This window comes from Zonotrichia albicollis, chromosome 5 (assembly GCF_047830755.1).
Source record: "Zonotrichia albicollis isolate bZonAlb1 chromosome 5, bZonAlb1.hap1, whole genome shotgun sequence".
Taxonomy (NCBI): domain Eukaryota; kingdom Metazoa; phylum Chordata; class Aves; order Passeriformes; family Passerellidae; genus Zonotrichia; species Zonotrichia albicollis.
The window spans coordinates 1083864-1097028 of NC_133823.1; the positions used below are offsets into that span (position 1 = coordinate 1083864).

The 13165-nt window shown below is 46.2% G+C and overlaps 1 protein-coding gene across 6 annotated transcripts in view; it reads left to right on the top strand.

Moving 5' to 3' along the window:
- Positions 1-13165, top strand: part of CTBP1 (C-terminal binding protein 1) — a 233459-nt gene that overhangs the window by 75117 nt on the left and 145177 nt on the right. The window contains exon 1 of one of the 6 annotated variants that reach the window (XM_074540490.1): positions 8389-8536. The exons of 4 other annotated variants lie outside the window; for them this stretch is intronic. In XM_074540490.1, coding sequence (XP_074396591.1) covers positions 8530-8536 — 7 coding nt within the window. In that variant the 5' untranslated portion in view covers positions 8389-8529. Of the gene's footprint in view, positions 1-8388; positions 8537-13165 lie in introns of those variants that run through there. One more of the 6 variants, XM_074540492.1, reaches the window with a different exon arrangement.

Here is a 13165-nt window from a genome sequence, read left to right on the forward strand (position 1 = left end):
CCAATGTCAGCTCTGCAGTCAGTTTATTGTGGGATTAAACAGATCTGAACTGTTATCTTTAGACTATTATTAACTGGTAATTGGCATTTAATTCCATTTAGTTTTAACAGAAACACTTTTCTGTTAGGATTTGTTTTGCAGGACAAAGGGAAAAGCACATTTGTGTACCCACAGAGAGAGAGGCAGGTTCAGTGCTGTCTGATCCAGCACAGCATCACGGGGAAGCTGCTGTGGTTTAATGAGCACAAAGTGAATGAAGTTCATAACCAGGGCTGCTTTACTGATGTTCTTGGAAGGGTTTGAGAAAACTTCTCTCCCTGCACGTGGCCGCAGAGTTTAACCACGGAGGGAGGCGCTGCCAGGAGCAGGGTTTGTGTCTCTGTGTCTGCAAAACCCCAGAGCTGGGTGGTGCAGGTCTGTGTAATTGCATCGTTAAAATGCAGCACTTTGTGGAACACACCTCAGTCGGCAGAGAGGGAGACAGAGGTTCTCCAGCTCCCTGGCACCTCTGAGCAATCCCACCCTGAGCCCCTGCTGGCCTGCTCAGCCAAGGAGGATCCCTTGGGATTTGGGCTCTGCGCCTCCAGGGCAGCCCTGGGCCGCTCTAATATACCAAGGGATTTAACAACAGTGTTTGATTGTTCTGGGCACAGGGAGACAGGTACAGGCAAAGACTCTGGTTTGATGCCTTGGTATTGGCAGTGCTTCTAAAAATGGTGAAACCTGCTTCAGCAGGAGCAGTTTTTGGCAGGACCGTTTCTTTCAGGGGTTCTGAGGGCTCCGGTGTGCCAAAGGCAGCCATGTGGTGTGCAGGGCAGCTCCTTTCACCGCTCTGGAGGAGCCTTCACCCTGCATTCCTAAACCACCACAGTCTTTTGAAATCCAGACATTATCCCTTGTTCAAAAAAAACCCAAAAGCTTCAGCACTGCCCTCAGCACTTGTGTGTTTTATGGAATTCTGTGGAGCTTATTGTGAATTAATTCAAGACTCTTAAAAATTAGTATTTACTGCTACGAAGAATTACAGGCCTGCACCTTATGAGCTGCCAGGAGTGAGGAAACAAGCTGAGGTTTGGGTTTGGAGGCCTGCTGAAGGTCAGTGGGACCTTGGCTGTTGGAATGCAGCAGCACCGAGCACGGGCGATCCCTCAGAACGGGCCCGGCGTGTCCGGGGCTGCTCAGGCCGCGCCACCCAGGGCCTCTGCTGGGGAGCCATGGAGTCACACACAGGCACAGCTGCCCTCTGCCTGCCCCATTGCCATTGCTGGGAAATGGGGCTAAAGAACCATTTATTGCCACAGAAATTCATCACCGGGTGTCATTCCAAAAGAATTCTTTTCTAAAAGGTGTGGTGTTGCAGGAGAGGTGACCAGGGGAGTGTTGAGCTTGGCTTGCCTCACGTGGTGGCCTGGCATGAGTAGGGTGGCTGTGCTGATGGCTAAACTGAAAGGCATCCTAAATATAACAAGGAATCTGGATAGATGTTGCTGTAGAGATTATTTAGTTTTAACACAAGCTCACCAAATTAGTATGGATGCTGTACTTAAAACAATAAAAATAGCAGCTCTGAAACAGGGATATTCTACTGTACAGCAAGGGACTACAGAGCCTTTCTTACAGTCTGTAGAAAAAACAGCTACTCAGCCCATCCACAGATATTACATAGAAATAACTGAGATTACCTTGAACACTGGGCTAATAGAAGTAGAATCAAATTCAAAACATAAAATCAGAGGTCACATCTTCTAAGTGAGTAATAGAGAGTTTTGTAAAGTGGAAACTTGCAACAAGATTCTCATTATAGATAAATAGTGCTTGGATGATCATGGGATGTGCTTTAGCAGCCCCTGTGATATGCATAAAAACAAGTGAACAGAATATTCTGCTCTATCAGTATGAGTTCATCATTTCTGAACAGTTTAATGAGTAAGGTGAAGAGGCTGTCATCTCAGAGGGAGACATGAGGAATATATTCATCTTTAGATGCTGTGTGGAGCAAGAGGAAAATAACTGAAAGCCAATGGCTGCAGAGGGAAAAAATGGTGCAAACAACTGCAGAATGAATTGAGGCTGAACTCTGAAGAGGATTCCTGACGGGCAGAGCCCCCAGAGTCCACCACAGCTTTCCAAGGAGAGTGGTGGCAACAAAACAAACCAGGGATTTTCTTAATAAGGAAATTTAAGTTCCTGAAATAAATTATTTTATGTCTCTCCTATAACATCCCAAGGGAAATCTTCTCAGCCCTGTGCTTCTAAGAAATGTCTCATACCACTAGTGCTCATAATGCTTCATTCAAACTATTTTCTTTATCTGGGCAAAGTGTGGATGTTATCAACTATACTTGAGACAACCCACTCTGGAAGTAAAATCCTATTGGGATAAATGTTGTGATACAATTACCTTGATATGTAGGCTGAATGTGTAATAGTAAGAGAAGAACATATTTAAGTAATGTATAAAATATGTCACCACAAAGGAATGTACAAATATCCTTCAAAAGGAGCTCTAAAGTTCCAAAACAACACTCCAGGGAAGAAAATCTAGGAGAAAGTAGATTAGCTACAGATACTCATTTCTGGATGTTTTTCTTAATAGTTGCTGATTTGAGCATGCTGATGGATTCTTAAAAGCCAATTTTAGATTTTAATGCAGTATCAACTGTTTTCTTAAATTCCTTATGCTCTCAAAATTGCACCCATGAAACATCATCTATGTTTACCAAAATATTTTCAAATTTAGATGAGGGTTGCAACACAGGGAGATAGTTCAAAGAAAGAAGTGTGTATCTAGTGTTGACAGTTTTGCAAAATGATGTGAATATGCATTCAGAATTTTCACTGTAACTGGAAAAAATAGATTTTTACTCTTCCAAAAAAAAAAAAAAACCCAAAAAAATCAACCCACCCCAAACCCCAACCCTATCATTATAACACATTTTGACTTTAAAAACAGCATTTGTTCTTGTGCTTTAAAACAGAAAGTATCAGTGCTTTTTAGTGGAGCAATTTATTCTATTGCCATTGAAAACAAATGTGGAGAAAAAAACTCTATTGGGTTCCTATCTTTTGTTAAGTTTCTCTGCAAAAAAATAGATCCTATGAATCTGTGACTTTTAATGTCTTACAAGAGTGCAAAGAAAACCTTAACCATAAAAAAATCATAATCTGAGTTCATTGTTGTATCATGGTAACTGCATAATAAATGCTGTAGATGTGACAATTTAACAGGTGAGTAAAAGAAATGCTCAGATCAGTGAGAACACAGAGATTGCCTGGCCCCAGACCTGTGTCACCTCCCTGCCCTCACCAGTGGCTTTCTCTGGGCTGGGCTGAAGGCATTGAGATGGCAGTTCATGTTCCCACTCGGGTGTTTGTTATTTGTTATCAGTGAAACAGTCTCACTGCTGTGAGTTCTGCAGCCTTTCATTAGAAGGCACAAAATGGCCAACAATCTCTTGTTACAAGGGCTTTTAACACTAAACTATCCAATGAAGAGCTGACACCTGGATTATTTTCCCTTTTAACCCAATAACTGATCCCACAGAGCCCACAATGCAGACTGGTCTGCCCAATTACAAAATGCCACCCAAACCCATGGAGAAGAAGGAAGAAGCAGCATGGAGAAGAAACCCAGGGTGACACCCTGTGCCCTCCATCTTGCTGCCATCCACAACACACTAAAAATCCCAAACCCTCAATTTCTCCCCAAGTGACACACCTACACTGCTTTCTATAACCTATTTCACACTTTTGTGCATTCCAGTCTATCTTGAAGTCTGGGAAACTTTCTCCATGGATGAGGGTGAAAGTCAGTGCTGCCCTGGGGGTCAGGGCACCCCAGAGCAGACACAGAAATATTCCTGGTGCTCTGGGTTTGCACACCAGGAGCTGCTTGGGGAGAGGCTGGAGGTGAATCCAGAGACGCCACAGAGCTGCAGCTCCTGACTCCAGCTCTGGGGCCTCGGAATAAGAGATTTGTGGATGTGTTGGAGATCCAGAGGAGGCCACGAAGATGCTCAGAGGGCTGGAGCATCTCTGCAGAGAGGGCTCCTTCCAGAGCCTACAGGGAGTGGCACGAGAGCTGCAGAGAGAGGAGGGCATGGAGAGACAAGAGGGAAGGGTCAGGTTGGATATTAGGAAGGAATTGTTCCCTGTGAGGGTGGGGAGGCCTGGCACAGGCTGCCCCATCCCTGGGGGTGTTCCAGGCCAGGTTGGATGGGGTTTGGAGCAGCCTGGTCTAGTGGAGGTGTCCCTGCCCATGGCAGAGGGTTGGAGCTGGATGAGCTTTAAGATCCCTCCCAACCCAAAGCACTCTGTGATTCTGTGCTAACTGCATGTACAGACAGGATAAATGCAGCTGTCTGAGAGGCAGCACTTCGCAGCACGATCGAGATTGAGCAGAAATGTTGGTACTTTTGGAGACGCAGTGGTCTGTCAAGACCTCTGACAACATGGGAGGTGCTTGCTTTGAGTCAGACTAGTAGTGCAGGAGTAGACAAATTCTAATTTGCTTTTGAGTAACCTCAGATATTCAATAATTCCACTTTCCAAGAAAAGAATGATGCAATTTAGTCTTGAAGTACTTAATGAAATGATTATTGAACTGGGTCAGACCATAAAGTGCCCTCTAGCCCAAGGTCCTGTATGAAATAGAAAGCAAAACCAGGCCAACTCTTTATGGTATTTCTAATATTTCCAGTCTTTAGATATTTCCAGAGTATGGACTTCTGACCTGACTTCTGTGTTGCCCTCAGTGATATAGAGATGGATACATGTAGATATATTTATTTTTCCCCCTGGAAGCTGGTGGTCCCTCTGACTCCTGTGCACTCAGGTCCCTGCACTCCCTGGGGAAGGAGGAAGGTGTGCTAGAAGGAAATGTACCAGGATTGAGTGACTGGCACCAGATAAAACAGTAATAATGGGCATTGCTGGCCACTGCAATGGCTCACAGATGTTTAGCATAGAAATTTCATCTGGGTGATGACATAAAGATGCCCTGGTATATGTGATTATAATACTTAATATTACACGTTTTAGAGCAGATTAGGTACAAAAATCTGCATGTGTGCACTCCTAATATCAGGGATAAATTTGGGTAATTATAGCTCATAATTTGTCTCATTGGAGCTATTTTTGAAAGTTAAATAATTGCTGATAGAAGGGAGTGGTAATTTATGGCAAGAGAAAATGCTCTGGCTTCATCTTCTGTGGAGGGAGGTGGGTGTAATCCTGAGGCTGGTCCTGTTTGCTGCTGCTCTAAAATATGCACTGCTGCTGTCTGTAGGCACGTTTTGGGGCCTGAAAGGATTCACAGCAATGTCGGTATTTTCTTAGCAAATGAAATGATCACCATGCAGAACCCTCGTGAAATATTTAGATAAATGGTTGTCTGTGAGTGGGGATATGTAGGTATGTTTTCTAAATATATTAATTTTGAAAGAAAATAACATAATAAATTTCTGGTTGCTAATAATATGCCAGAGAATAGATTATTTTTTTAAAAAACTGATCTAGATTGCCACAGCTGGGGAAGGCAGCAGCTTATTTAAGTAGTAAGCTGTTTTTGAGGAACCGTGTCTGTTTATTAACTTAACGATGTTCAACAAATGATTAGATTGAAATGTGGATATTGCCTTTGAGAAGATGAATGTCATGAGAAGGAGCTGATGGGATTATAACTTCGAATATGTTCCTGTTTATGTGTTTAATGCATTATTAAATGTCATTTGTTTAAGAAAGAATTAAGTTAATAACGGATCTAGTATAAACAAATATTGGTTTCGTACCACTTAGGCTCTGTTTGAGCTTTGTTTCATGACAGCAGTTCAGAATTAAGATTCCATTATTTATTAGCTAGAAAGAAGGATGGGAAACAGTCATCAATTGTTTAGCTTGGAAATCTGTGGGAGTTGAGGAAGTGGCTGAACATTATGGATGTAAAATACTCATGGAAGTCTCCAGGAAATGCTGGATATTTTGCAATAAAATAAATATTTGGAAGATCTGACAAGACATCAATCATATGAAGACACCCTGAAAGCACCATTTTATCTGGCATTGTAGAGGATTAAAACTAATTTAGGACAGCCTTCCAATGTAGTTGGTATGGTGTAGTTGGCCTGGAGAAACCAAGTATGAAGGGGTTTCAGGAACTAATAATTGTAAACGTTAATGAACATGATCGCAGTATATTAAATTCTTGATTTAGGAGATGAGTCAGAGCTGTGCAGGAATAACCCAACACAGACAGTGGACACTGAGGATGTGCCTGAGTGTGCTCTTCCCAGCAGAGAAGCCTTTGCCATGAGGGATGCTCCATCTTCCTCCCTGAGAGAGGAAAACCTTCTCCAACAGCTTTACAGAAGGCTGGGAAACCTCTTCTCACTGCATTCCTCAGTAGGGAAAATATCCATGCAGGAAAACTTTATTGTGTGTAAAACAACAGACCTCCAAATTCTGCAGGATTCATTGTGTTCCTATGTTCAAGCAAGTTCTTTAAACTTAGAGTTATTCAGCGGGCATGAAATTATGACCAGCAGGGTCAGTCTGTCAGGTCAGACACTTGCTTTGTGTATTTAAGTACATTTGCTGTCATCCCAAATGTGCTAAAAATCTTTATGTTCTCCAGTTGTGACTGCCGAAGTCTGACTAGTTAAGGAATTTTAATCTGGTGTAAATATTCCCCTATGCAGGAAATCTGGTTCTATTACTTCTAACACCAAAATCAGCATTGCATTTGAAGGAATAAATTACAAAACAAGGAAAAGTCTAGAAAGTAATTACTGTGAATATGGTAGTGAATTCTTGAGCTGCCACTTCACTGTGGCGTTTGCTTGGTTTGGTTTTGTTTTGTTTTGTTTGGTTACTTTGGGTTGTGCTTTATAAAACATGTTTATAGGCTATGTCAGCAATGTTCTTCCTCAGTTGCTGTTGCAAAGACTATTTTCCTAGTTTATCACAAAATGCCAGATTTGCTCAGCATGTAATTTAATCTTATGCTTGGAAGCATCCACATTACTTGGTTATCATGAAGTTATTCTTTAATAAAAATGTATGCTTTGTGATCTATATTTTATTAATTTGGTGAGTCAGTTTATCGATTGTTGCAGATGCCATGAATGTATAATTTGTCACAGTTATTGGTTGCCTGTCAGCAGTTCACAGCCACACAGTGTTCCTGGCTCTTGGGGCACCTTAGGAAAAAACCTCTCTTGATCTGCAAAAGAAAAGCTTTCTCCTGTAAATTATCACCAGACTTGGGTTGGTATTGGGTTTATCACGTCACAGAGTGTGTTACCCTGTATTAGCCAAACTCTGTGAACAAATTCACAATGTGGCCTGCTCAGGCAAGGGCTTTGAGCAAACACAATTTAGTGATTTTAAATGCTGGGGCTGAGGAAGCAGGAGCACAGCATCAGAAATGGGCGGTGCAGGCTTTGGGCTTTGTCACTGTTTTAGTTCGCTCTGAACTGAGGAATTATTGCAAAAACAGAAGAAAATTCTGAGTCATTTTTATCCCCTGTTCTACAGCAGATAGTTTTCTGTTGCAACATAAAGCAGTCATGAGTTTTGTTGATTGAAAAGTTTATTTTCAAGAATGAATGTTAACAAATTTGATATTTGTTTAAAAGGGCTGTTTATTCCATATATTTTAGCAAAGCAGGTATTTATACCCACAATTGTTTGACTTGAATAAGAAAACTTTGCTAAGAATTTCGCAGTGGTGATACAGATGAAGCAGCTTTGCATGCTGGAGTGGAGCTGTGTGGTTGAAACATCTGCTGGTTTCATTTTGTTATTTTTAAAGGCTGGTTCTGCATCCTGGGAGCTTGTTGAAGTCATGCACAGAGCTTGTGTGCCATGCCAAAACCAGCTCCGATTTTGGCTGGACTCGTTCTATTGGCTTCTATCCCCTCATCTTTTCGGGTTCTCTGAAATATCAATGTCTGGTGCTTCCCCGCCATCGGTGGTGATTTGGGCAAGAGCATCCTTCCCCTCGCAACAGAACAACTTCCCTGGGGGCTCCCCAAGCTTTTGGTGTCTATAATTAATGTACAGTGGGGGGAGTGCATAAAAAATCCGGGAAAAGGCCCTGCCTAAAATAACAAGGGCAGAAGGAAGTTAAAAGAGGGGAGCGAGAGAGAGGAGAGAAATAAGAAAAAACAAAAAACAAGAAAGAAAAAGGGTGGGGAAAACCAAGGCGGGGTGGGGAGGGAAAAACCAGAGGAAAAAGGGAGGAAAAGAATTAATCGCGGGTGGGGAAGGAAAAGCCGGAGGAAAAAGGGAGGAAAAGAATTAATCGCGGGGGGCGGGCGAGGAGCGCCCAGAACCGCTCCCCGCCCCCGCCGCTCCCGGCCGCCGCCGCCTAATGAGCTGCGCTCTGATTGGCCGGGCGCCGGCGGCGGGGGGCCGCCATTGGCTGCGGCCGCGGCGCTCTCCGCCCCCATTGGTCCGCCCGCCTGCCCCGTATTTCCAGCAGCGGCGGCGGCGGTGGCGGATTCCGGTGTGGAGCCGGCGGCGGGCGGGATGCAAGGTGGGCGTGCGGGCGATGCGCGGGCGGCGCGGGTGGGTGGGAGCATGGATGGATCCCTGTTCGCTCGGTGCCCGGCGCGGTGCCCCATCCCTGCGCACCGTCCTGAGCCACCATGGTTATTCTTTCTTTCTTTCTTTCTTTTTTAAATTTTTTATATTTTTTCCAATAATTATTTTTGCACCGCACCCCCCGGCGGCCTCTGGGCGGGGGCTGCGCCAGCGCCGCGCCGGGGGCAGCGCCGGCCGCGTCCCGCCCGCTGCTCGGGGGCTGCGGCTCTTTGTGCCTGCCGGGGGCAGCGGCAGAGTTTCCCCGGGAGCGGAGGGGATGGGATGGATCCCGGCCGGGCCGCGCTCTCCGCGGTCCCTCCCGGAGCCCCGGTCCGGAGCGGTGCGGGCCCTGCCGCCCGTCCCGGCGCTGCGCTGCCGCCAACTTGGCGGGCGCGGAGTTGGCGCTGCGGTGCCCCCGGCTGGGAAATGGAGCTTGGCGTGTGCGGAATTGCGGAAAGTCAATGGCAATCGGCTGGGGGTGTTGGCACATCCCAGAGGGAACGCCGGCATTCTTCCCATAAGTTGTTTCTGCGGATTTGCCGAATATTCAGTACCTCCCCTTCGGTTAATTGGAAATCGATGTGGTTAGGTGCGGTTATCTGAACACACTTTGGTTTGAGTTTAAAATAACAAATATGAAGTTAAATACTCTCTATTTTTATCTTGCCTTGTAAATCTCTTATACGCTTCATGGACGAATTTAGCTCTGTTATTTTGCAATATATCTCCTTTCTTTTTCATGATCTCTTTTACAACCAACTGTATTTATTGTATTTCTTCTGTATATTTAACATCTTATAAAAACCACATCCACGTTTTTAAGTTCTGAGTTTCCTGTTGGTTTTCGTGGCAAAAGTTATTTCTGACGGAGATACGTTTTCAGAGAGAGAAATCTGCTGACAGATTTTGCAACTTTTTTCTCTGTGGCATTTTTCTCTGCATAAGGCTGCAGTTAGGACTGGGTTCTGTCATTTCTGTGCCATCTAGTAGTTAGCTGGGAATTTAAATACTCTCTGAGCATCCCCAGCTGGAGATGGTACTGCAAGCTGTAGTATATTTGTACAACCATTTCTGTGATGTGTGAGAAGTGGAGAATTTGGATAGAAATAATTGATTATGGCCATTCAGCAGTCAGTGCGAGCAGGTTCTTTCAACTAAATTTGCTGCTGAACCGTTAAGGTGCCTTATATAGAATTTGGTTTAAAATCAATGGTTCTGACCGTGTAGTCAGTGAGATTTACACCTGCATGTGTGATTAACCCCTTGCTGTGCATTGCAGAGGCAGAAGGATGCTTGTGGGGCCAGCTCTGTTGCTAGGCCTAAAAACTTAATTTTTTTGTTGCTAGCCTGAAGCTGTGAGAATCAATAGAGGTTTTTACATGGAGTAATGGAAGAATTTCAGCCGGGCCCTACCCAGGAGCAGCCCCAGCCCCTCTGGGGTGAGGGAGGTGGCCAGAGGAGCCGCACTGCCCCAGAGTGGAGCGGCCTCAGCTCCTGCCCGAGCACCCATGGGTGCACAAACATCCTGACTGCCAGCAGGCACCGGGACAGGGACATCCTTTTGGGAAAAAGGAAATTGACCAGGAACAGCACCTGTTGCACCACTGGTGATGTGTCATCTCCCAGGGAAAATGTGTGCACCCGCAGTTCTCTGATCACCTACCCAAATCGTCTGAAATGAGCAACACCCAGGGAGTTTAACGTGAAATTATCAGTGTGTTATAATGAGGTGCCTGTGATTACTTGAGTAGGTGACAAGGTCAGAGAGTTATGTATAAATTGTAATTATTATGATTAAATAAATGCTGTTTATACAGGTGATCTGTACTTGTAAAATGAAGCCAGCAACAGTTCAGCTATTGCTGCTTGAAAGTAGAACTACCCATGTGTACATTTCATGGCACTTTGATTTTGTTACATAATGGCATGCATAATTTTCATGCATTATATAAACTTCTTTCAGAACATCCTGAGAAAACAGACAAAATAAGGTCTAGGTCTGTGTGATACCTAGTGAGGCTTTTTTAGCCTAAGTAGCAAATTCTGGTGTCTAATGCTGTGTAAACAAAGTGCAGCCAGGCTGGCAGGCGTTGCCTGCTTGTGGTGGGAGCAGGAACATGAGAGATGATGAGAGCCCTGCGGAGCTGGGTGACCTGCACGCCTGCTGCCTGTTTGCTCACCGGGCAGGTGAGGGGAGCAGCTGAAGGCTTTCCTTTCCCTTTGGCACAGTGCTGGGTTGCTTTTTTGGTACCAGGTAGAGATCTTGTGATCCGCAGAAAACCTTGTTGTTTCTGACTCTAGATGTTGCTGAGTGTAGACTTAATATCTAAAGGAGATGTTACTAAAGAATGTGTTTTCCAGGTATGAATAGATAATAAACTTCTAATAAATTAAAAAAAGGTCAGATTAGAAAAAGTGAAAGTTGTTTTTTGGGGGTTATATTTTTTCCTAATTGTATGAATTTGCTAAACATGGATTACTGGAGGTTTGGCACCAATAATATGGATAAACCATTCATTCATTACAAAAGAGTCTCTGAATTTCTTGTTTTACCTACTTATGGGTCTGAAACAATCAAAGTTTTAGCAGGTGCTGCCCTGTTGTTTTGTAGCTGGTTTTTGTTTGCGTTTTTCCTTTTACTATGACCCTGATGGATGGAAAGAGAACATTCCCTTGGTGAAATGTGAGGGATTATTGAGTCTTCATGGTGTCAGTTTCTGTCTTATAGTGATGTGACTTATGGTAGCACTTTTCCCTGATAGCAGCAATGTTTATTTCAGAAGTGTAATTTTCATATTTAAACACATGCAGCGCTAGATTGGAAAACTTTTAACGACAATTGCATGGCATGTTTGTTTGTAAATGGTTATGTTGAATGACGGGAGAAAAATTAATTTCTACTTTTTAAAGATCTGTGATTTTTATATCTGTTATTTAACAGAGCCGTAATGTTATCACTGAGTGCTGCCAGTTGGGTATAAAGTGCAATGTGTAACATTTCCTGGTAGTAGAGTTGCTCTAAGTGGAGAAATAATTTAAGCAGTACAAGGAATTTTATAGCCCTCTTGTCACAATTAACTGTTTTGATGAAAGATGAATTTACACAACATCTGCCTTGTGGGACCGGCGCTCCCGTCGGAGCCCTCGCTTCCCGCAGCAGCAGCAGCGGCAGCAGAAGCCTGGATGGAGGCAGGGCAGCCCGGGCTGGAGCCGGCCTGCAGGCCGGGCACCAGGAGCCAGGAACCAGCCAGCGTGGGGCTCTTTCCCTGGGCAGCACTGCCTGCAGGCCGGGCACCAGGAACCAGGAACTGGCCAGTGTGGAGCTGCTTCCCTGGGCAGCCCGGGCTGGAGCCTGCCTGCAGGCCGGGCACCAGGAACCAGCCAGCGTGGGGTGATTCCCTGGGCAGCCCGGGCTGGAGCCTGCCTGCAGGCTGGGAACCAGAGACCAGCCAGTGTGGGGCTGCTTCCCTGGGCAGCACGGGCTGGAGCCTGCCTGCAGGCCGGGCACCAGGAACCAGGCCAGCGTGGGGCTGCTTCCCTGGGCAGCACGGGCTGGAGCCTGCCTGCAGGCCGGGCACCAGGAACCAGGCCAGCGTGGGGCTGCTTCTCTGGGCAGCACGGGCTGGAGCCTGCCTGCAGGCCGGGCACCAGGAACCAGGCCAGCGTGGGGCTGCTTCTCTGGGCAGCATGGGCTGGAGCCGGCCTGCAGGCTGGGCACCAGGAACCAGGCCAGCGTGGGGCTCTTTCCCTGGGCAGCATGGGCTGGAGCCTGCCTGCAGGCCGGGCACCAGGAACCAGGCCAGCGTGGGGTGATTCCCTGGGCAGCCCTGGCTGGAGCCTGCCTGCAGGCCGGGAACCAGGGACCAAGCCAGCGTGGGCTGCTTCCCTGCCCGCATCTCCCTGGGCAGCCTGGGCAGGAAATGCCGCTGCTGCTGCCAGGGCAGCTCCCTGGTGAAATAAACAGGGCCAGGAGACTTCTTCTCCTTTTTAATGCCTTTATTAAAAGTGATCAGCTCAGGATTGGGTGGCTCGGCAGGGCTGCAGTCCCCGTCGTGTCTCCCAGGGCGACTCAGAGGAGGAGGATATGCGCAGCTCCGTCCACTAGGGGCAGAGCTCGGGGATCCAGTCCTCGTGGGAGCTTTAGGGCGTGATGTCCCCGTCAGATGTTGCGTTGTCAGTGGGGTCCCCTCAGTCTCGGCGCTGGGGACGACTCCCATGGTCAGGGCGAGAGGGACTCCGCATCTCTGCAGGCTCAGCACTTGGCTCCTCACATCCAGGCATCACCTTAGTCTCTCAACTCTTATTTGGCGCGTTGTTTTTGGGGTTTTCTCGTTGCATTTCGAGTCAGGGTCCCACAAAGCATTCTGGACTTTGGAGTCACTTTGCATAACCCCCCCCACCCTCTCAGGTGTCTTCCCTATGTTGTAAGAGAGCACAGCCTCGGGGGAAGGGTCCACCGCGCCCAGCCAGGCTTTTTACTAATACAAAAGAAGGAGATAAGCCTTAACGACTCGGTATTACAATAACAAAGCACTAAGAATCCTGGCAGCGCCTGAGACCTGGCTGCCCCCCTGCAACTCTT